Raw genomic sequence first — 25214 nt, 5'->3', positions numbered from 1 at the left:
GTGTACCTTCATTTGTAATAAACTCTGTTTTTAAAAGCCAAACATAAGTTCAGAGGTAGTTTTGATAGTGAAACTTGTACTACATGGCATTTCTTACAATATTTCTGTTTGTAATGCCTCTCTTTCTCCTTCCATACATTTTTACATGCATCTACCTGTTCTTTAGCTCAAGAGGAATGTTGTCAGCTTGGACAGTCACATCGGCCAGTATGCAGTGATATGCGAGAGGCAGCGAGAAGAGGTAATATAAGATGCAGCACCAATCTCTACTACGCAGACTGGAGGCCCTTAGGTTCTGAAAATGTGTGGACATACATTTCACAATTTATCAACAGTTTATGCCATTTCAGATCGTTCAGTTGAAGAAGAAGTTGAAAGAGTATGAGGAGAGGAAGATGGGCCCTCTTGTTCCTGGAGGCTCTAATACCATCTCCAGTCAGAACCAAACAGAGATTCACAAGTAGGTACTTATTTCTTGTACCAATGTGCATGCAACAACCAAAAGGCAAAACTTGTATTTATACAGTAATACAAGTTCTGTTATGCATAATATGCACCACACTTGAGTGTCCTTTAAACTTGTACACTTTAATTGAAATCCATAGATAATTTATAATGTTGAGGGAAAGTACAAAGCCCAAGGACCTGGGCTTTGGGTGGAGAGTTTGCTCTGCATTTTTGATAGGGGAAGCTGTGAGCCACATAAAAAATAAAACTACACATATAATATATCGATATTCGTTAAAAAAAGTCCTTCCTTCACTCCCCTCCAAGGGCTGCAGTGGTGTCTGTTTAAAAAGGGAGAGAGGAGAAGGGGGGGTGGAGCTGAATGAGTCTCATTCCCACGCATTTCATTCACCGGCATCAGAATTCACAACTCGCACAATGTGAGGCTCTGAAGAGAGGCAGCATGCTTCTCACACAATTAAAAATTCATCAGTCTGGCAAGGCCACGGCGGCTCCTACGTCACAGGGGTTACATTGGAGATTGCAGTCACATCTCAGCGGCTGCTCTCCACTGTCTGTTTATTTATTTACCTACATATCCCTCTTCCTTTACCAGAATGAGACATTGTTGCAAGGCCTCTGCCTTATTGGGTGAAAGCTGCTGAGGGTGATTCAGGGCAGCTGCCTGATTTTAACACTGTTCAACCTGTTGAGTTGTACAATAACATGACATAGGATTTTTATTTGAGGAAGGGCAAACACTGAAAAGTTTTATTTTTATAAACCTTTGCCCTACATTATTAAGCAAAGACTCCATTTAATAATAACTGGCTGGTTGCCCCTTTTTCTGGACAGGGTGTCAGAGTCCCTACAGAGCATTTTCTCCAGCCGTACTCAGATCAGGAGGGAGCACCTTGTTCTGGAGCGGCAGCTGAAGGAGAACGAGTTACGTCAGCGCCACAGCGAGGAGTGCAACCAGCAGGCCCAGCTCTTCGGTGCCAAAGACAAGACTGAGAAGGTCTGAAAAAGACCCTGCTTATCACCATGTCATTTTAGCCAGAAAATGGTCCCAAAAGGAGCTTGTCTTTTATGAAGTACCAGTGATAGATGGATGTTGAAAGTACATACACTCCTTTGTCATATCCCAATCTGATAGGCTCTGTTGTTGAATAGGCCACCTGCAAGCACGAGCGCAAGCTGGCTTCCCTGCTCACACAGCAGCAGCACATCCGCAAGAGGCTGAAGGAGGCTGAGCTGCGCTTCCTTGAGAACGACGGCTGGCTGCACCGCGTGGAGAATGACGTGAAGCTACTGGGACAGGACTCCCAGCCACCAGTGGTGAGGCAACTGCTGGAGGGGTCAGGAGATATGGTAGCGCTTGACCCAGGGGTGGTGTTAGTGGTGTGGTATATGGGTTATTTTGTTCATATACTGGTCGGGGAGATGTAGAGGAAGATGGTCCCTCCAGGATTTTTAAAAAGTTTTTTTTGTTGCTAAATCAACAATTCTCTGAATATTATGTGAGGGCTTGCACATTTCACCAATCACTGCACTATTTCTGCATAAAACAGTAAAAACATTTGTTATATTATCGCATAAAGCTGACCCATTACCGCAGTACAAAAAGAGGGCTCGCAATTCAAATCAAATTGTATTTGTCACATGCGCCGAATACAACAGGTATAGCCCTTACCATGAAGTGCTTACTTACAAGCCCTTAACCAACAATGCAGTTCAAGAAATAGAGTTAAGAAAATATTTACTAAATAAACGAAAGTTTAAAAAAAGTTACACAGTAAATAACAATAACTAGGCTATGTACAGGGGGTACCGGTACCGAGTCGATGTGCGGGGGTACAGGTTAGTCGAGGTAATTTGACCATATAGGTAGGGGTAAAGGGACTATGCATAGATAATAAACAGCGAGTAGCAGTAGTGTAAATACAAAAGGGAGGGGGTCAATGTAAATAATCCGGGTGGCCATTTGATTAAATGTTAAGCAGTCTTATGGCTTGGGGGTGGATGTTGTTAAGAGGCCTTTTGGACCTAGACTTGGCACTCCGGTACTGCTTGCTGTGCGGTAGCAGAGAGAACAGTCTATGACTTTGGTGACTGGAGTCTTTGACAATTTTTTGGGGCCTTCCTCTGACACTGCCTAGTATATGGGTCCTGGACGACAGGAAGCTTGGCCCCAGTGATGTACTGGGCCATACTCACTACCCTCTGTAGCGCCTTCGGTCGGATGCCGAGCAGTTGCCATACCAGGCGGTGATGCAACCGGTCAGGATGCTCTCGATGGTGCAGCTATAGAACTTTTTGAAGATCTGGGGACCCATGCCACATCTTTTCAGTCTCCTGAGGGGGAAAAGGCATTGTTGTGCCCTCTTCACGAGTTTCTTGGTGTGTTTGGACCATGATAGTTTGTTGGGTATGTCCACGATCAGTTCCTTTGTCTTGCTCACGTTGAGGGAGAGGTTGTTGTCCTGGCACCACACTGCCATGTCTCTAACCTTCTCCCTATAGGCTGGCCATTGTTGTCGTGATCAGGCCTACCACTGTTGTGTCGTCGGGAAACTTCATGATGGTATTGGAGTCGGGCTTGGCCACGCAGTCGTGGGTGAACAGGGAGTACAGGAGGGGACTAAGCATGCACCCCTGAGGGGTCCCCGTGTTGAGGATCAAGCCACACGTCAACACACACTTTTTTTCCCTCAACGGTGCATTGTTGCCCTGCAAATATCACAGAAAATCCTCACAAAATCCTGGAGGGATTGGGAAGACTTATTGACAACGCTGCTAATTGTAAGCTACCTAAACTAAGCCATATTTTTGGTTGCTGGCTCGCTGGATCAGATCCATATAATAAACGAATTGCTAATTATACGTTGAAATGGTTCTACTTATAGTTATGGTGACCTATCCCTTTTAAATGTTATTTTCCATCTCCCAGAGTACATTTTAGAAGGGATGGGAACGCGTCACAGGAATTTTACTCTATGCAACCTTTTTCTTTTTTACTTATGGTTTGTTTGTTTTTGCAAATACATCTCAACTGTTGTTGTGACAGTTTATTTTCTTCCATCTCTTCTCCTGGTAATTAGAACTGTGCATATTTTATTGCTCTTGTTCACTGGTGGATGATTGAGGTGAGTGGATCAATGATCTTTACGCATCCCTCACACAGCCAGTTACCTAAAACCATGTAGATGTTTTTTTCCTCTTTCTCATCCCTCTTCTAGGAAGTGGCACAGAACAATGATTCATCCGCTTGTCAAATGTTCTCTCTGCTGTCGTTTCGTATACTCTTTTACGTCAGAGGTGGATGACAGCTTTTTTTTTTTTACCCAGAAGACAGGTTCTCAGAGATGAAGCATGGCACAAAATAAACCCCTCAAGACTCATTGTCTTATGCGTCACTGATGACTCCCTGCCAGCTTGTTCTCTAGCTGTGGTCAGGGTTACTCAATATGTTCCCTCATGGTCATTTCCCCAGCTCTTCCACTTTTCCCTTTCCCCCTCAGGTACTCCAGAAGGACCTTCGCTGCCACAGGCTCCAGCTACAGGTAGAGGACCTCAAGCAGCACATTGAGCAAATTACCCACCTCATCGGCATCCAGGACCAGGAGAACAAACAGAATAAAAAGTAGGTCATTTTTCTTTTACAGGGTTAAACACATAATGTTGTCACCATATCAACATTTGGACTTCGATACCGATATTCATTGTAGTATTTGATACTCTTTACCCCAGCAATACGACAGTAGAAAAATACCTCACTTCCTGTGTAAAACATGTGGCCAAGCCAATGCTCCAGCTGGAGAGCTACTGGGTGTGCAGGCTTTTGTTCCTGTTGAGCAGCTGATTGCTGGAGTCTGATATGCTACAGCAGGGCTGGAACAAAAGCCTGGAATTACATATCAGAGTTGAATCATCCACCTGTATCCACTGAAGACAGAGAGTGGAAATGCAGTGATATTACCATAAGATGGCCTTCAGTCTTAAAGGGGTTTGTTAGACTTTTCAGACCTGTAAAGTAGACTTAAGTCAATCCGAGCCAGTATTCCACAACATCTGTTGTACAGATATTGCTACATGTTTTAGAAGGTATCTTCAGGCCGAATCCTACATGAATGGGAAAATATGGTCAGGTAGACACAGGCATATTAAGATGGGAATGATATTAAATAATATTTATGAATAATTGAGTATGAGTAGTGACTCACACTGTACTATGTGAGTATGAATGGCTGTGTGCCATCCATACCTGTGTCATACATTACCTCCAGAGAATGTTCAAATCAAATTTATTCATATAGCCCTTCGTACATCAGCTGATATCTCAAGTGCTGTACAGAAACCCAGCCTAAAACCCCAAACAGCAAGCAATGCAGGTTTAGAAGCACGGTGGCTAGGAAAAACTCCCTAGAAAGGCCAAAACCTAGGACAAAACCTAGAGAGGAACCAGGCTATGATGGGTGGCCAGTCCTCTTCTGGCTGTGCCGGGTAGAGATTATAACAGAACATGGCCAAGATGTTCAAATGTTCATGAATGACCAGCATGGTCAAATAATAATAATCACAGTAGTTGTCGAGGGTGCAGCAAGTCAGCACCTCAGGAGTAAATGTCAGTTGGCTTTTCATAGCCGATCATTAAGAGTATCTCTACCGCTCCTGCTGTCTCTAGAGAGTTGAAAACAGCAGGTCTGGGACAGGTAGCACGTCCGGTGAACAAGTCAGGGTTCCATAGCCGCAGGCAGAGCAATTGAAACTGGAGCAGCAGCACGGCCAGGTGGACTGGGGACAGCAAGGAGTCATCATGCCAGGTAGTCCTGAGGCATGGTCCTAGGGCACAGGTCCTCAGAGAGAGAGAAATAGAGAGAGCATACTTAAATTCACACAGGACACCGAATAAGACAGGAGAAGTACTCCAGATATAACAAACTGACCCTAGTCCCCCGACACAAACTACTGCAGCATAAATACTGGAGGCTGAGACAGGAGGGGTCAAGAGACACTGTGGCCCCATCCGATGATACCCCCAGACAGGGCCAAACAGGAAGGATATAACCCCACCCACTTTTCCAAAGCACAGCCCCCACACCACTAGAGGGATATCTTCAACCACCAACTTACCATCCTGAGACAAGGCCGAGTATAGCCCACAAAGATCTCCGCCACGGCACAACACAAGGGGGGGGGCGCCAACCCAGACAGGAAGATCAGGTCAGTGACTCATCCCACTCAAGTGACGCACCCCTCCTAGGGACGGCATGAAAAAGCACCAGTAAGCCAGTGACTCAGCCCCTGTAATAGGGTTAGAGGCAGAGAATCCCAGTGGAGAGAGAGGAACCAGCCAGGCAGAGACAGCAAGGGCGGTTCGTTGCTCCAGAGCCTTTCCGTTCACCTTCACACTCAATCATATGACCCACTGAAGAGATGAGTCTTCAATAAAGACTTAAAGGTTGAGACCGAGTCTGCGTCTCTCACATGGGTAGGCAGACCATTCCATAAAAATTGAGCTCTATAGGAGAAAGCCCTGCCTCCAGCTGTTTGCTTAGAAATTCTAGGGACAATTAGGAGGCCTGCGTCTTGTGACTGTAGCGTACGTGTAGGTATGTACGGCAGGACCAAATCGGAAAGATAGGTAGGAGCAAGCCCATGTAATGCTTTGTAGGTTAGCAGTAAAATCTTGAAATCAGCCCTTGCTTTAACAGGAAGCCAGTGTAGGAAGGCTAGCACTGGAATAATATGATTTTTTAAAAATTGGTTCTAGTCAGGATTCTAGCAGCCATATTTAGCACTAACTGAAGTTTATTTAGTGCTTTATCCGGGTAGCCGGAAAGTAGAGCATTGCAGTAATCTAACCTAGAAGTAACAAAAGCATGGATTAATTTTTCTGCATCATTTTTGGACAAAGTTTCTGATTTTTGCAATGTTACGTAGATGGAATAAAGCTGTCCTTGAAACAGTCTTGATATGTTCGTCAAAAGAGAGATCAGGGTCCAGAGCAACGCCGAGGTCCTTCAGTTTTATTTGAGACGACTTTACAACCATCAAGATTAATTGTCAGATTCAACAGAAGATCTCTTTGTTTCTTGGGACCTAGAACAAGCATCTCTGTTTTGGCCGAGTTTAAAAGTAGAAAGTTTGCAGCCATCCACTTCCTTATGTCTGAAACACAGGCTTCTAGCGAGGGCAATTTTGGGGCTTCACCATGTTTCATTGAAATGTACCGCTGTGTGTCATCTGCATAGCAGTGAAAGTTAACATGTTTTCGAATGTTGTTGTTGGTTACTTATATGAATTAGTGAATAGGGAGTATTAGTCTTTTAAATTATACTCTACTAGATGTTGCATACATATGCATATGCAACAAAATTCACTTTGGCACCTTTTACACTATAAATTGTGATACTGACTCAACAGAACATCTTTTAAGCCTGCGTTTCATGCTTTCTTCTGTTCAGAATGGTGCACATGCTGCTGCCTGCCTACAGCAGACAGTACTGGATGCTGAGGGGGTCGGGCCTGGTCACAGCTACCGACGAGGCTGAGAACCAGGACCTGGAGCACCTGGTCCTCAGGGAGAGGGGTGTGGTGTGGGCTGATCAGGAGAAGGCAGGGGAGCAGAAGGATGAGGAGACCCAGGCTGAGGGTTCCAGGCTTAGGCCAGAGCTCGCACCCATCCTGTCATTTTCACACCTCATCTGTCCCCATCAAAACAGTCCCTGCAGTAGTAAGTCATGACTTCACACCTTATGTTGTCTTAAAAAATGCAGAATTAGCTTCAACTCCCAGTGACAACGATGACATGTAATTCCCCCTGAGGGGTATACTACCATGCCCAGTCTTTCTAGAAAATCTAAATATATTTTGGCAAGTTAGCTGGCCATTGATCTTGCTTTGTAGTATACCCCCCTGGTTGACTGGTTAATCATCTGTTGTGGTGCTTTATTTTCAGGCCACCAGTGGCCATACAGCAATATCTGGTGGCCCTGGGCTATTGGGCTCTATTTACTGTTGATCATGGGAGCCTACACACATGGGAGCCACCATTCTCCAGGTCCTATCACACCCTGTATAACCCAGCACCAGTGCACCATCAGGCCTCCTTTCATGACATTCAGCCCCTAGGAGACAATGGAGCGTGAACCAAAGCTGGCCAGCAATACTTAATTACTATGTTGCTGTCCATCAAATGTCAGCAGGTGCACCCCGCACCTGTCCCCCTGTACCCGTCACATGCTTGTTTCCCTGTGTCTTTTATTTTGTATTTTTGTCCCTGTCCACTTGTGCTTGTAGTTGAGTGATATCCTGTAATTTGACCCTCCTTTCACAAGCCATGAGCACAAATGTATGATACCAGATCTCAATAGGTCCCGTCTGTTTGTTCTATTCCCTCCTTTTTCACCTTGCAATGACTATCCTGAAGACTACTGTTATTATTTATTTAAAGCTACATTTATTGAAAGGCCCAGTGCAGTCAAAAATGTGATTTCCTGCATTTTATATATATTTCCACACTATGAAATTGTAAAAAATTATGATAATTCCCTTTTAGTTTAAGAAAAGACTGCTTAAATGTCTGCCTCTTTTGGCGGGATGGCATTTTGGCCTGCCTGGTGACATCACCAAGTGGTAAATTAGTTAATAAGAATGAGTTCCAAACCTCTCTGCCAATAACAGCTAGTTTTCCCTTCCTCATTCAGGCCACCCCCAGACAGTCCTAGAAAACTTCTTGCTTGAGAAATTGCTCTTTGCTAAGAAGCAATTTTTGTTTCCTTGTTTTCAATTAAAATGGTTAAAATCACAGTAAAGAACTTGTTACCCAGAAATGATTTCATATTTTGATAAAAATGGCTGCATTGAACTTTTAACCCCTAACACTTGTGGGAATTGGTTAGGGATAGAGCTAAATGTAAATGTTTCTTACAGAAAAATAAAAAAAAATATGGAAATACATAACCATGGTAGAAATTTAAAGGGAACAGTGGAGATTAGGGCAAAATTATTAGACTAAAGGTGAGGCCAACCGTTCAGCTGACACAAGACTGAATCCGAACATTACACTGTTGATTTTATGTGCATTTTTACATTTACTGTAATTTTTTGCCGCATTTGTTTTTTAACAAAATCCAAAAATTCTCCCAGCAGTAACATGATAAGAATATTCTTGGAAAATTTGAGATAGGTGCAACAAAAGACAAAAGCATTACAAAGGTTTGAGTGGGAGGTCTAACTGATGTTTCCAAGTGGCCACACACCTGCACAGTTCCAAATTAATTTCGATGCAGTTTTATGACTCAGAAGTCCTCAACTATACATTGCTTTTTTGAGCTCTCATAGCTGTGCCGTTTAGGAATTAGAGCAAGTACACTTGTAATTGTTTTATCTGGAATACAGCCCTGCATCCTCGCCTTTACACAATTATTGTTGCTTACACAATCCAAAAACAGTCAATTTTTATAAATCACAATCTGGGTCAGGTGGGTGAAATTTGAGCGCTTGTTCTATTGCCAACATGACTAGCAAAATTATAAAATAGGATCTTAGTGTTAGGCTTTCACAAAGCAATTCAGAGAAACAGATTGTAATTTTGTGTGCATGGAATGGATTCATGAGTAAATTCAAATGCGTGGTCCGCTGCAAATTTTTCCACAATACAACAAACCGGCTCATTCTGTTCAGGACAACCCAGGGTATAACGCCATGTTATTTTGTAACTGTACATCAAACATAGTAATCATAAATGTTGACAATGTATATTACATGAGTTTTATGATATGGAAATGTGAAGTGCACATTGGGACTCATGGGTGTTAGGCTTGCTTGTATGACATCAAAGCAGTATTTATTATAATCCTTAGCATCTCATCTTTCAAAATACATAGAGTCCTTGCAATTTACAGCATTTCCCTCACTCATACAGAACATTTTCTAAAGTTGCCCAATTAGCGGGAGGGATGGGGGCAACCTCTTGTCGTGTGCGGTGCTCAAGTTCAGAACGGCTGTCAGTCAAAACCCATACAGAGCTGTGAAGTGCAGAGCCTGAGATCTGACATCATGTATAGCATGTTACTGTACAGCCATTACATTCCAATTTAGGAGCTTATCAATGTCCAAATCTGCCATTTTCAACCCATATGCACATACAAGTGTAAAGGGCTACCATTCTTTAACCAGGCAAGTGTACAACAGTAGATTTTGCTGCGCAGTTCATGATGACTATTCACATTTGCCACAGCCAAATGCTGAGGCACGATTGTGTCTGTTCTATTGTTAACTGTGCAGGCTGAGCTGTGATGCTAGTCATGCTGTGTGTTGTGCTGATAACTGGGGGGGTGGCATGGTATTCATGAAGGAGGCTGTGTTGTTGAACATACTGTTGTCTGTCACTCAGGTGCTGAGAAACATAAGAGGAGAGTCTCGCTGCGCCTTCAACCCAATCCATCATCGAAAGGTAAACCTGTCTTTACTCTCCCTCAGGCCTACTAACCTGGTCATTAATCTAACAGCTTGCCACATGGAATCCTTCATAGTGACAGTCCGAGGGGATCAAATATGTCCATCAAAGTCATCACTCCTGTGGTAAAAGCTCTGTTTCAGCTGTTAATTGTTCATCAGCAATTTCAGTTGTGATAAAACTGGTTTCAGGATTCACTAGTATAAACTTGGGGTGTTAACAGAGAAGGCTTGTTTCAGAAGACCACAAAGACTGGAATGGTTAAAATAATGAACTGGCAATATTAAACATCCCCACTGTAGTGGTCAAAGTGCGACCATGAGTAATATTGATCTGTGGATTAAGTGTTTTTTATTGTTTTATTCCCACTGATCACTGGTGTTTAGTGTAACAACTTAGTTTCCCTTCTGCCAACCTCAAGAGATGATGGGACATCAATTGGCACTTCAACTGATTCTTAAACGAGGAAAAATAAAATAGGCAATCTGTAAATAAACTACAAAGTATTCCGACATGAAATAGAATGTAATTTCCAGTTGTGCAGCACTGCGGACTTTCTGGTCTGGAACTAAAGATATTTTGTGAAAATGAAATAACACTCGAGACCCCTTTAGAGAAAGAAAAGGACTGGGAAAACCTTTAGGGAAGTACAATAAGGAAGTATGTGAAATATGGCCATCCAAATTGTCTGTAATGATATTTTCTGCTGCACAGGTGGTCTACATTTGATTGAAACACATTGTGGGAAACGTCAGCTACATTTTTAAAGAAAACAACACCAGATGACCACAGCGCAACAGGAAATGGCTTAAAAAACACTTTTCACTAGGGCTGCCACAATTACCGTTTAACCGTCATGAAAGTAAAATAACCCTTATAACAGTTGTAAAAGGTGTTTTTTGTGGAACAGCTGACTGAAGACTGGACAGCTGGGCATTTGTGCGGCTGAGTCTGTTTCTGGGGACGGCCAGGCATTTGTGCTGTTGAGTCTATTTCTGCGGTAACATAGACTGTTAATAACAATGTGATAACTTTGTTGCTCCTTGCTGAAAGAAGCAAGGTGTTGTAGCAAACAGGCAGCAGCACAGGCAGTCAGGAGCAGATGAGAAGATGTGTGTATTTTATTTTGCTATTTGAGCTGTAATAACGGTGACCACGGTCATTTGGCTGACCAATATCCGTCATCCAAAATTCCATGACCGTCACAACCCTACTTTCTGCATGTCTTATCTACTTCAGAATGGCTTTTTGTGATTGTGAATTATATGAATGTCCTTAACTTAAGGGTTTATCATAGTCCAAAACCGGCACACATATACACTGCCGTTTTCTAGAATATTGGACCGTTAGCTTTCATACTTTTCTCATTCTGAGTGCAGCTCAAGCAGTTTCTCCAATTGTCAACACATTCAAATGAATAGAGGATGCCTACCGGAGACGTGTTGATTGGGAATTGTAGGAAGGTGTATGTTCGGGCTTTGTGTCCCCTGCAGATGGTGGTCTCAGAGCCAGGCAGCTATGTCACAATGGGACACTGGACTATCGCTTCTGTGGACTATGATTTATGCTTTTGATATGAAATAAGATCTTGTCCAAATCATGTTACCTGTTCGTGTGAAATCTTTGTTTTATTTTGTGTTTGTGTAACTAGCATCAGAGCTTGATAACGATTGAGTATGGAGATCCTCCCTCTCCAACCTTTTTATTACCGCACCATCTCGAAGTGGATATGAGTGCAGGTCACCACACATGACCCTCTCAATAGGGTTCTGCACCCTGCCAGTCCAATGCCATGTACCCATCCCTTTATCTCCCTTCAGCACAGGATGGCACACACAATTTCAATCACTCTTCTCTCTCTCTCTCCTGCAACCTCGTTCTGTGCCAGTCTTACTTTTTCCTGCTCGATCACTCTCTCCCTCCTTGCCCCCCTCCCCCTTTCATCCATATCTTGTACTCAGTCAATCCAGCATCCAGCCCTCCCAACCCAGGCTGCTCAAACCTCATTCATGAAAATGCAAATTCACTGCAGTGAAAAGAAGGTAGGCAAGGCAAGCGTAAACGCCCCTGCCCCGTCAGCAAGAACAGCAGCAGCGCTATAAAGAGGGAGGCAGCAGCCAAGCGACCCTAATACGGCGCTGTCTCTACCAGAAATAGCACCTCATGCATGTATTAATCCTACAAGCCAAAAATATGTGATTGAAAGAACTTGGCTGCCATTTATTGCCGGGCCAGATCTCCGTCAGAGAAGCAGTACCATTTATCACTGTCCCCTCATCCTGCCTTGCTATCTGAGCTGTGACTCAAATTTCCTAAATATTGCATTCTGCTCTTCACATGAATAAATAGGTCCATTAATCTTCCATATCTCCCCCTCCCTTTTATTATACGCAAATATGTTGTTAAAAATGTGAGCATTGTCACTTAAAAGCTTCTACTTTAAACAATTTAGTTGGTTGTTCTATTTTGTCTTTGGTGGGGTTAGAGTAGGCAAATTGATATGTCAAATCCACTACCACACAGCTCACATTTCTGGGAATTGCCTCCTCCTCAGTAAAATGTATTAGGTAGGAAGCGGCGTCACAGGGCTGTGGTCAGCAGCATGTAAATGATGCAGCCGCAGTGTCTCACTGCAACAAGTGAGTCTGCCTCCTTGTGCTCTGATGCAACGTGCTCTCCACTTTACTCTTACACACCACCTTTTAAACTCTAACAACCCTGCTTACGTTCTTTTGGTGACATAATCCTCAATCTCAGCCAGGTTTTATCATAGTCTACCTATTCTCGTAAGACATATTTATTCATGTTATTACGTTTAAGCTCTTATTACATCATTAAATCCCAAAGTTCTATTCATAACATTTAGGCTGGTTAATGGAAGACGCATATATATTAAAACGACTTTGGTGTATATTACAAATTAATTGTGTAGCCTATATCAATTATTCCCATTTAATCAGTTGTATGTAAAGTTAGTTGTATATAAGTTAGTCTTGATCAAATGACCAATAATTAACAGTATGTATGTAGTGTGTATGACTCATCCTCACTGATGACTAATATGGTGATCCATTCAGTGTAGCTGTATCCTTTATACAACAGGTTGCTAAGCGTGTGAGTCATCCATTATGGCTAGTGATTGTGAACCACTTATACCATGAAATAACTTAGGACTAATCATAGGATATGTCCACTCCTGCTTTGTCGGCCATAAGTTGTTTTCCCTCGTTCCTTGCTTTGTGTTCCATAAGGATTTTATGTGGCCTTGTTATGTTTGCTTGATTGGTTAAAGGTCCAATGCAGCAGATTTTATCTCCATATCAATTCATTTCTGGATAACAATTAAGTAATCTTACCGTGATTGTATTCCATAAAAATTGTCAAAAAGAAGCAAAAATAGCTTCTTAGCGAAGAGCAATTTCTCAAGCAAGAATTGTTCTAAGACTGTCTGGGAGTGGACTGAGTGGGGAGGGGAAAACGGAAAACTAGCTGTTATTGGCAGAATGGTTTGGAACTCTCTTATTGGTCTATTAACTAGTTTACCGCCTGGCAATGTCACAGGGCAGGCGAAAACTCCATCCCACCAAAACAGATTTCAATTTCAGTCTTTTCAAACAGCTCTTATTAAACAGTTATTCCAACCTCATAGTGTGGAAATATACACTGAGTTTACAAAACTGTATGAACACTGACCAGGTGAAAGATATAGTCCCTTATTGAATCCACTTCAATCACTGTAGATGAATGGGAGGAGACCGGTTAAAGAAGGATTTATGAGACAATTGAGACATGGCTTGTGTATGTGTGCCATTGGTGGTGAATAGGCAAGATAAAAGATATTTGAAGTGGCAGTGGTCTAAGGCACTACATAGCAGTGCTAGCTGTGCCACTAGAGATTATGGGTTTGGGTCCAGGCGCTGTCGCAGCCGGCCACGACCAGGAGACTCATGGGGCGGCGCACAATTGGCCCAGCGTTGTCCGGGTTAGGGGAGGGTTTGGTCGGCAGGGAAGTCCTTGTCCCATCGCGCACTAGCGACTCCTGTGGCGGGCCAGGCGAAGTACACGCTGAAAATCGTGTTTTTTTGTTGTTTTTAAATAAATAAATAAATTACCCCCTTTTCTCCCCAATTTTCTTGGTATCCAATCGCTAGTAATTACTATCTTGTCTCATCGCTACAACTCCCGTACGGGCTCGGGAGAGACGAAGCACAACCCAACCAAGCCGCACTGCTTCTTAACACAGCGCGCCTTCAACCCGGAAGCCAGCCGCACCAATGTGTCGGAGGAAACACCGTGCACCTGGCCCCCTTGGTTAGCGCGCACTGCGCCCGGCCCGCCACAGGAGTCGCTGGAGCGCGATGAGACAAGGATATCCCTACCGGCCAAACCCTCCCTAACCCGGACGACGCTGGGCCAATTGTGCGTCGCCCCACGGACCTCCCGGTCGCGGCCGGCTGCGACAGAGCGCGAACCCAGAGACTCTGGTGGCGCAGCTAGCGCTGCGATGCAGTGCCCTAGACCACTGCGCCACCCGGGAGGCCCTGAAAATTGTGTTTTTGACTGCACTGGGCCTTTAAGTCTTGGTTTCTTTGAAACATCAAATTATATTTTTCTTTTGCCTTACTCGATTTGATTCATTTTCTTCTTTCCCCTACTTAGCCATCTTCCATGTCACAGTAGCTGGGCTTGTCGGGACTGGTGAAACTCAATTTGTGGGCATGAATGTGTCCCGGCCCTTACTCCCTTACACCTCTGATTAATGTCTGCACTGTGTAAAGGTCACCAGGTTCATTTTCTTTGGCTACCTCTACACTTCTCCAACTGCCAAAAGATGAGAATCCATATTAGGCCTACTGCAGACATGGACTTCTCCTTTCAGTATTTTACAGAAAGGTTATTCCTTCATCTTTCAATGGTAGTGATACTCTGTCTTATTTTTATACCGGTGCCAACTAAGATCTATTCAGATGTGATTGATTTTCTTAAAATATGATTATGGTGCTCTAACACAGATGGTAAGGCCATGCAGGGGTCAAAGTTCTCAGGAGGGTGATTATTTGGCATATAAAATAACACTCCAGAGCACACAAATGTCTAAGACTAGATAGAATGTATGTAGAAATTGTAATGGACATACAGTTGAAGTTGGAAGTTTACACACACCTTCGCCAAATAAATTTAAACTCAGTTTTTCACAATTCCTGACATTTAATCGTAGTAAAAATTCCCTGGTTTTGGTCAGTTAGGATCACCACTTTATTTTAAGAATGTGAAATGTCAAAATAATAGTAGAGCGAATGACTTATTTCAGCTTTTATTTATTTCATCACATTCCCAGTGGGTCAGAAGTTTACATACACTCAATTAGTATTTGGTAGCATTTCCTTTAAATTGTTTAACTTGGGTCAAATGTTTCGGGTAGCCTTCCACAAGCTTCCCACAAGTTGGGTGAATTTTGGCCCATTTCTCCTGACAGAGCTGGTGTAACTGAGTCAGGTTTGTAGGCCTCCTTGCTCGCACACGCTTTTTCAGTTCTGCCCACATTTTCTATAGGATTGAGGTCAGGGCTTTGTGATGGCCACTTCAATACCATGACTTTGTTGTCCTTAAAAACTTCTTAAGGCTGAAATCCCGTTAACGGGACCGACTTAACAACAGCCAGTGAAAGTGCAGTGCGCCAAATTCAAACAGAAATTTCATAATAAAATTCCTCGAACATACAAGTATTATACACCATTTTAAAGATAAACTTGTTGTTAATCCCACCACAGTGTCCGATTTCAAAAAGGCTTTACGACAAAAGCATGCCATGCGATTATGTTAGGTCAGCACCTAGTCACAGAAAAACACAGCCATTTTTCCAGCCAAAGGAGTCACAAAAAGCAGAAATACAGATAAAGATTTATCACTAACCTTTGATGATCTTCATCAGATGACACTCATAGGACTTCATGTTACACAATACATGTGTGTTTTGTTCGATAAAGTTCATATTTATATCCAAAAATCTCAGTTTACATTGGCGCGTTATGTTCAGTAATGTTTTGCTTCCAAAACATCCAGTGATTTTGCAGAGAGCCACATCAGTGGCAGAAATACTCATAATAAACATTGATAAAAGAGACAAGTGTTATGCATGGAATTATAGATGCACTTCTCCTTAATGCAACCGCTGTCAGATTTCAAAAAAGCTTTACGGAAAAAGCACACCATGCAATAGTCTGAGTACAGCGCTCAGAGACCAAAACAAGCCATACAGATACCCGCCATGTTGTGGAGTCAACAGAAGTCAGAAATAGCATTATAAATATTCACTTACCTTTGATGATCTTCATCAGAATGCACTCCCAGGAATCCCAGTTCCACAATAAATGTTAGTTTTGTTCGATAAAGTCCATTTATGTCCAAATACCTCCTTTTTGTTTGCACGTTTAGTTCACAAATCCAAATTCACGAGGCGCAGGCCAGACGAAAAGTCAAAAAGTTCCATTACAGTTCGTAGAAACATGTCAAATGATGTATAGAATCAATCTTTAGGATGTTTTTATCATAAATCTTCAATAATGTTTCAACCGGAGAATTCCTTTGTCTTCAGAAATGAAAGGGAACGCAGCTACCTCACGGGCACACGCCTGACTGAGCTCATGACATTCTGCCAGACCTCTTAGTCAATCAGCTCTTATTTTCCCCCCCCTTCACAGTAGAAGCCTGAAACAAGGTTCTAAAGACTGTTGACATCTAGTGGAAGCCTTAGGAAGTGCAATATGACCCCATAGACACTGTATATTGGATAGGCAAAGACTTGAAAACCTACAAACCTCAGATTTCCCACTTCCTGGTTGGATTTTTTCTCATGTTTTTGCCCGCCATATGAGTTCTGTTATACTCACAGACATCATTCAAACAGTTTTAGAAACTTCAGAGTGTTTTCTATCCAAATCTACTAATAATATGCATCTCTTAGCTTCTGGGCCTGAGTAGCAGGCAGTTTACTCTGGGCACCTTATTCATCCAAGCTACTCAATACTGCCCCTAGCCATAAGAAGTTAAGCCATTTTGCCACAACTTTGGAAGTATGCCATGGTCATTGTCCATTTGGAAGACTCATTTGCGACCAAGCTTTAACTTTCTGACGGATGTCTTGAGATGTTGCTTCAATATATCCACCTAATTTTCCTCCCTCATGATGCCATCTATTTTGTGAAGTGCACCAGTCCCTCGTGCAGCAAAGCACCCCCACAACATGATGCTGCCCCGTGCTTCACGGTTGGGATGGTGTTCTTCGGCTTGCAAGCGTCCCCTTTTTTCCTCCAAACATAACGATGGTCATTATGGCCAAACAGTTCTATTTTTGTTTCATCAGACCAGAGGACATTTCTCCAAAAAGTATGATCTTTGTCCCCATGTGCAGTTGCAAACTGTGGTATGGCGGTTTTGGAGCAGTGGCTTCTTCTTTGCTGAGCATCCTTTCAGGTTATGTCGATATAGGACTCGTTTTACTGTGGATATAGATACTTTTGTACCTGTTTCCTCCATCAGCTTCACAAGGTCCTTTGCTGTTGTTCTGGGATTGATTTGCACTTTTCGCAACAAAGTACGTTCATCTCTAGGAGACAGAATGTGTCTCCTTCCTGAGCGGTATGACGACTGCATGGTCCCATGGTGTTTAAACTTGTGTACTATTGTTTGTACAGATGAACGTGTTACCTTCAGGTGTTTGTAAATTGCTCCCAAGGATGAACCAGACTTGTGGAGGTCTACAATTTTTTTTCTGAGGTCTTGGCTGATTTCTTTTGATTTTCCCATGATGTCAAGCAAAGAGGCACTGAGTTTGAAGGTAGGCCTTGAAAAACATCCACAGGTACACCTCCAATTGACTCAAATGATGTCAATTAGCCTACCAGAAGCTTCTAAAGCCATGACATCATTTTCTGGAATTTCCCAAGCTGTTTAAAGGCACAGTCAACATAGTGTATGTAAACTTCTGACCCACTGGAATTGTGACAGTGAAATAATCTGTCTGTAAACAATTGTTGGAAAAATTACTTGTGTCATGCACAAAGTAGATGTCCTAACCCATTTACATTACATTTACATTTAAGTCATTTAGCAGACGCTCTTATCCAGAGCGACTTACAAATTGGAAAGTTCATACATATTCATCCTGGTCCCCCCGTGGGGAATGAACCCACAACCCTGGTGTTGCAAGCGCCATGCTCTACCAACTGAGCCACACGGGACCACACTTGCCGAAACCCACTTGCCGAAACTATAGTTTGTGAACGAGAAATTTATGGAGTGATTGAAAAATGAGTTTTAATGACTCCAACCTAAATGTATGTAAATTTCCAACTTCAACTGTATGTACCTCTATTTATTTATTTCTTGTTGCAGTTATGCTCATGCCACCATGGATCCCCCTAGCGGTTTTCTGTTTATTTTAACAGTCGTGGGGGGCAGCTAACAATGCATCGACCCAATAAATGCATTCATAAGTAATGGGGCCTGTGTATAGTGGATACACAGGTCACAGAGGTTTGGGTAGGCATATGGAACAATTGTAGTGCTTTGTAATACAGAGCTGGAAATAAAACTAGCTCTCTTGTCTGAGGCAAGTCCAGAGGGGGCGAGTTGTGGAGTGGTTGAAAAACGAGTTTTAATGACTCCAACCTAAGTGTATGTAATCTTCCGATTTCAACTGTATCTATTTTCAAATAACTGCTCTTTTTCATGACTAAATCGATTTAGATAAACAAATCGGTCATTAAAAAAATCTGTGCTGCCCTCTGTTGAATTTTGAAATCCCGATGTGGACCTTGAGCCAAAACGTTTTAGTCATGGGATTTAAAAAAAAAAAAAAAAAATTTTTTAAATAACTTTAATCCCTGGGCCATGTATGACATTGCTATGACAAACTACTGGCATGTTGTTAGTGAATACCCACATGCTGAAGCCGACAGCCTACTGTGATTTAGACTGATTAATGCATTCTTATCTTGCACTTGAGCTCAAACTAGTAAACCAAGTAGCAAGGCCTCACCAACCACTAACAGAAAAAGTGTTCTGGCTGAACAGGATGAACCCTGGACCCTGTTCAGGGAGAAGCAAGTTTATAGAACGCTCCCATATAAATGTATGTAGAACAGATGTGACTGTTTGTCAAGTAAAATATGGAACTCTTTACGTTTTATATCCGCAACATTCCAAAGGTCTTAACACAGTGAATACATTCAAGGTGTATACACTTCCATGTAAGTGCTTGGTGGAGGATGTTTCTAAATTACTTAACAGAATTTATTTGTATTTTTATAGAAGTCAGGGTTGAGGTCAATTCCATTTGACCTCTCTCAATTCAATAAGTGATTTGTAGAGATAGGCCTAAATTGAAAAATCCTCTAATTGTCAATTCACAGTGCATGGATTGGACTGTATTGAGGCTTCTTCATAAAAAAAGAAATCATATTGATGTTGTTTTCTAGGCCCAGCAGCCCAGGTGACAGTGATGGAACCCATTCCCAAGAAACCTACCAGGAGGAAGCTGGCAGTGTCTCCACCAAATCCTGGGAGTGTTGTCTCCGCCTCAGCGCAGGTTCCCATGGTCCTTCAGGATGTGTTGAGACAGGAGGGGATGTTTCCACTGCTCTACACTCCAGAGGCCAGTGGTACACTCAACAGGCCTTCACTCCTGCCTCTCCAGCACTCTGCAGTCAATGACCCCAACATGACATTTGACATTGAAGATGAAGACAATGAAGCAGCTCTTGCCAACGCTACCATCGTCCTTTACCAATGTGGCCCCAATCATCAAGCGGAGTCTTCGTGCCACTTGAGTCCAAGCCAACAGCAGGCTCCCCGAACCAATGACATGAGCAAACCCCCCAAAAGGTTGGTGTGGTATTGTCGAAGATGGTCATCATACTCCGTCATTTCAACAGTCCAGTTTAATATTAGCTGCTGAACAATGTAAAACAGTGCATACATTCATAGATTAACCTCACTAGGGTATGTGGGACGGTAGCGTCCCACCTCAACAACAGCCAGTGAAACTGCAGGGCGCCAAATTCAAAACGACAGAAATCCCATAATTTAAATTCCTCAAACATACAAGTATTTTACACCATTTTAAAGATACACTTGTTGTAAATCCAGCCACAGTGTCCGATTTCAAAAAGGTTTTACGACGAAAGCACACCAAACGATTATGTTAGGTTAGAGCCAAGTCACAGAAAAAGACAGCCATTTTTCCAGCCAAAGAGAGGAGTAACAAAAAGCATAGAGATAAATAGAGATAAAATTAATCACTAACCTTTGATGATCTTCATCAGATGACACTCATAGGACTTCATGTTACACAATACATGTATGTTTTGTTCGGTAAAGTTCATATTTATATCCAAAAATCTGAGTTTAGGCGGGACGCTACTGTCTCACTTGGCAAAAAGAGAGAGAAAATGCAGAGCACCAAATTCAAATGAATTACTATAAAAATCAAACTTTCATTAAATCACACATGAAAGATACCAAATTAAAGCTACACTGGTTGTGAATCCAGCCAACATGTCAGAATTCATAGGCTTTTCGGCGAAAGCAAACGATGCTATTATCTGAGTATAGCACTATTGTAAACAAACATTTCAACCCTGCAGGCGCGACACAAAACGCAGAAATAAAAATATAATTCATGCCTTACCTTTGACGAACTTCTGTTGTTGGCACTCCAATATGTCCCATAAACATCACAAATGGTCCTTTTGTTCAATTAATTCCGTCGATATGTATCCAAAATGTCCATTTATTTGGCGCATTTGATCCAGAAAAACACCGGTTCCAAATTGTGAAATGTGACTACAAAATATCTCAAAGGTTACCTGTAAACTTTGCCAAAAAATTTCAAACTACTTTTGTAATACAACTTTAGGTATTTTTTTACGTAAATAATCGATCAAATTGAAGACGGGATGATCTGTGTTCAATACAGGATTAAAGCCAACTGTAGCTAGCTTTCTGGTCATGCGCTTCTAACAAACAGGACACTTCGAGTGACCCTCCTTCAAGATGGCCGTACTTCTTCATTACACAAAGGAATAACCTCAACCAATTTCTAAAGACTGTTGACATCCAGTGGAAGCGGTAGGAACTGCAAGAAGGTCCCTTAGAAATCTGGTTTCCCAATGAAAACTCATTGAAAAGAGAGTGACCTCAAAACAAAAAAAATCTGAATAAGCTAAATAAGTTCTGTTATACTCACAGACATGATTCAAACAGTTTTAGAAACTTCAGAGTGATTTCTATCCAAATCTACTAATAATATGCATATCTTATCTTCTGGGGATGAGTAGTTGGCAGTTTAATTTGGGAATGCTTTTCGTCCAAAATTCCGAATGCTGTCCCCTACCCAAGAGAAGTTAAGACATTCTCAGTATATGTTGTTGTTGTTTTTGCCTCTCTTACTATTGCAACGATTCACATTTTTATTTTACACATTTTGTCCCAGGTGACAGACTGGCAGAAATTGTATTCGGGTTCGAGCCCCTCCAAGTACTTATTTCTAAACGTTGAGCTGCCTTGTCTCTTAAGTTTTAGGTACGAGCAAGTGGCAGTGAGAGAGCTCAGAAATGTCTAACGTAACAGAGTGCTGTACTCATTCCAGTCTGTTTATTTGATTTGGTCACACGTCAGAGACTGTTCAAATATTGAGAAGGAAATTGCCTGACTTGTTGTTTCCCGCAGACTGGAGATACCGTCTCTGTTGGACATCCGACATGGCAAGACCTACATGGCCATGACTTCAGCTGTGCAGGGCAAACGCAAAATTAATTGGTAAGTGTGGTTGTGATGTACTCAAAATACATTTTTCTTAGTGAAGGATCAGGGAAGGAAGTGTTGTGCTGCTCAGATATTAACACATTTCATCTCTTGTTTCCATTTCCCCCTGTAGCAGCAGCAGCAGAGAGCACGAAATCCTTTCAGCACCCAAGCGCATAAAGCAGGACCCCGCAGTAGTAGCAAGCAGACCACTAAGAGTGCGTCGTTTTGCTGGTGAGTGCAACAATACCAGTATTTCACCCCTGAAGTGACCAGGGAAAGAATGTAGCTTGCTTTTATTCGCTATTTATAAAAAATATATGAAATGTGTGGCTATTTCCCCCTCTAAAATCCCCATGTTCATTTCAGTTAGTGGTGCTTACACTCCGAGCTTATGCCTACATCTGTCAGCTGCAACACAAAGTTCAGGGCAGGGCCAGGCCAGAATATGCTCTTTTTTTTTTATATGCCTGTTATGAAGGACACTTGCTTTTAGAAAACCAAGCTGTTTTTAATCTACAATGAAGGAGCTTGTCTGCCTGTTACTTATGGCACTTATTATTTTAATTTTAAGGATTTTGTTTGGCTTTTGGACAAAACTGCAGAATTTGGTTTCTCATCCGATTGCATACTTTTGGTGTGATGTGTATTAGACAGCAATTTGTTTTATTGTTCGATTTATGTATGTTCAGTAATCTAAAAATAACCAACTTTATTTTATTTTAAATAATGAGATTTTTCACACTGCAAAGGAAAAACATTCAATTTGAAGCTCTCCATACAGATGGGGGCTCTATCTAAACATTGTGTTTCTCCTTAGGGTCAGAGGAGAACGAGCCCAGAAGAGTTATGAGGAGTGTTTCTGAGGGGAATCTTCACCTCATGGATGTTCAGAGGAAAAAGTCCATATTCTATAAAACCTCCCAGAAATTCAAGAGTGTGACAAAGAGGATGTGAGGCCTGCTTTTGACCAGATGTTGCTGATGTCATGTAGAAATTAGGGAATCGTGTTTAGTTATGGAGAGAGAAATTAAGTCCTATGGATTTCTTGAATAGTTTTTGCTTGAATTGTGTATGATTCTGAACTTGTTCTTAGTTTTATTTTTGGTTTTAGAATTCATGTTTTTAAATGTTTATTTCCTACATTAACATTTGTTGTACAGATAATTTGCTATTGTTATTTAGTAATAAAATGTTTAGTTAACTAGTAATGTATGTGGTTGGTTTTTGACATGAATAATTCAACTCGTCCAATTTCTTCTCGAATGGTTCATTTCTGGGCTTTTCCCTGTTTAGTGTACATATATTTCCTTTCAATGTAATATTGAACAGAAGGGGTAGATTGAGTTATCAGACATGCAGTTTTACTGTCAAGTCATGTGAATGCTGTTGACATGGAGACTTGTGATGTTTGTTCATTCCGTTTGTAACCCATCTGTATAGGGAAACTCATTCACCTGTGGAACTTTTTTCACTGTTCAATATCAGGCTACACATCATAAACAGAAATGTAGGGCTCATAAAATATTAGGTCAGAATGTTGAACAGTGTTAAGAATTCCAACTCACTGAGAGCTGTATTGAGCCCCATCTAGTTGCCGCTCTTAAGTAAATACATTTGTTTTCGACCAGCTCTAACAATAGGTGTTGTACATGCACTTTGATACCAGCTTTGATACCAGCTTCAAAGAAAACATCTGACCTACATTATGTCTGGAAAGCCAACTCATCACTTTAAATTCAGTCTTTCAGTTGCACAGCATCCAATGTGATCTTTATTTTTAGCCAGGAAGTTAATACCAGGTGCACAGATGGGGAGTCTAACTGTGCTGAGCACATGCCCTCCAAAACGCTGAGTGCCCTTTTGGGTGGTGGTATACAGTGTCTTCAGGAAGTATTCACACACCTTGACTTTTTCCAATATTTGGTTTTGTTACAGCCTGAATTTTATGCATAAATTTAGATTTTCTGTCACTGGTCTACACACAATACCCGATAATGTCAAAAAGGAAATGTTTACAAATGTAATTAATGAAAAGCTCATGTATTGTTATGGCAAAACTAAATAAGTTCACGAGTAAAAATGTGCTTAATAAGTTGCATGGACTCACTCTGCAATAATTGTTTTTAGAATTTTTTAAATGACTACCCCATCTCTGTACCCCACACATGCAGTTATCTGTAAGATCCATCAGTTGAGCAGTGAATTTCAAGCACAGATTCAACCACAAAAACCAGGGAGGTTTTACAATGGTTTGCAAAGAAGGGCACCTATTGGTAGATGGGTAAAAAAAATAAAACTGACATGAATATCCGTTTGAGCATGGTGCAGTTATTAATTACACTTTGGATGGTGTATCAATGCACCCAGTCACTACAAAGATACAGGTACCCTTCCTAAGTCAGATGCCCGAAAGGAAGGAAACAGCTGAGGGATTTCACCATGAGGCCAATGGTGATTTTAAAACAGTTAGAGTTTAATCGATGTGATAGGAGATGACTGAGGATGGATCAACAACATTGTAGTTACCCCACAATACTAACATAAATTAGAATGAACACAATATAAATATTCCAAAACATGCAGTCTGTTTGCAATAAGCCCATAAAATAATACTGCAAATTAATTAACTTGTCCTGAATACAAGTAGAACCACTTCATATGTTCAGTCATGATGGTGGCTGCATCATGTTATGGGTATGCTTGTCTTCGGCAAGGACGGGAGTTTTTTCAAATATAAGAAATAGAATAGAGCTAAGCACAGGCAACATCTTTGAGTAAAACTTGGTTCAGTTTGCTTTCCAACAAACACTGGGAGACGAATTAAGCTTTCAGTAGGACAATTACCTTAAACAGAAGGCCAAATATACAGGAGTTGCTTACCAAGACAATATTGAATATTCCTGAGTGGCCTAGTTAGTTTTGACTTAAATTAGCTCGAAAATGTATGGCAAGGCTTGAAAATGTCTGTCTAGCAATTGTCAACAACCAACTTGACAGAGTTTGAATAATTTTTTTAAGAACAATGGGCAAATATTGTACAAAGCAGCTGTGATTATAACATGTGTTTTGGAAAAAGTCAAGGGATGAGAATCCTTTCTGAAGGCACTGTATACATATTTTTTTTGTATAGCTGTTCTGAACCCACTGACCCAATGACATAAGTCATTATGTCAAGTTAGCCTGTAGGTTTGACCTGTACAGGGTTCGGCGCGCCCGGGTTGCGCCTGTTTTCCAGTCTGCCCTGTATGGAGATTGCGCACGGCCGGTATCCAAACGTGCATTGCTTGAGATGCGGTCACCGGTCAAGTGTGTGTAGCAAGCTACCACAGCAGCATAACATTTAATTAACACACGATAACACTGGATTTACGTCATCAATTTCGGTCTGGTTTGCTGATACGCGCAGCACGGAGGCAAAAAGACAAAGAAGAGAGCCTGAATCAACGACCCTCCGACTCAACTCCATCCCTTCTTCAGTCGGAAGTTGCACATGTGT

General features: G+C 41.8%; 1 protein-coding gene across 1 annotated transcript in view; it reads left to right on the top strand.

Moving 5' to 3' along the window:
• The window catches only part of LOC120036153 (kinesin-like protein KIF18A), a 28208-nt gene extending 5282 nt beyond the window's left edge, over positions 1-22926 (top strand). Inside the window, exons 8-18 of the mRNA XM_038982625.1 lie at positions 167-241; positions 351-460; positions 1303-1465; positions 1621-1785; positions 3969-4090; positions 6915-7183; positions 9848-9907; positions 19390-19795; positions 21641-21730; positions 21849-21949; positions 22536-22926. Coding sequence (XP_038838553.1) covers positions 167-241; positions 351-460; positions 1303-1465; positions 1621-1785; positions 3969-4090; positions 6915-7183; positions 9848-9907; positions 19390-19795; positions 21641-21730; positions 21849-21949; positions 22536-22672 — 1698 coding nt within the window. The 3' untranslated portion in view covers positions 22673-22926. The remainder of the gene's footprint in view (positions 1-166; positions 242-350; positions 461-1302; positions 1466-1620; positions 1786-3968; positions 4091-6914; positions 7184-9847; positions 9908-19389; positions 19796-21640; positions 21731-21848; positions 21950-22535) is intronic.
• Positions 22927-25214: the final 2288 nt, after the last annotated feature.

Source organism: Salvelinus namaycush, unplaced genomic scaffold (genome assembly GCF_016432855.1).
Source record: "Salvelinus namaycush isolate Seneca unplaced genomic scaffold, SaNama_1.0 Scaffold122, whole genome shotgun sequence".
Lineage (NCBI taxonomy): Eukaryota > Metazoa > Chordata > Actinopteri > Salmoniformes > Salmonidae > Salvelinus > Salvelinus namaycush.
The sequence above is the reverse complement of the archived record's forward strand: the minus strand, read 5'-3'. Positions and strand labels throughout refer to the sequence as shown.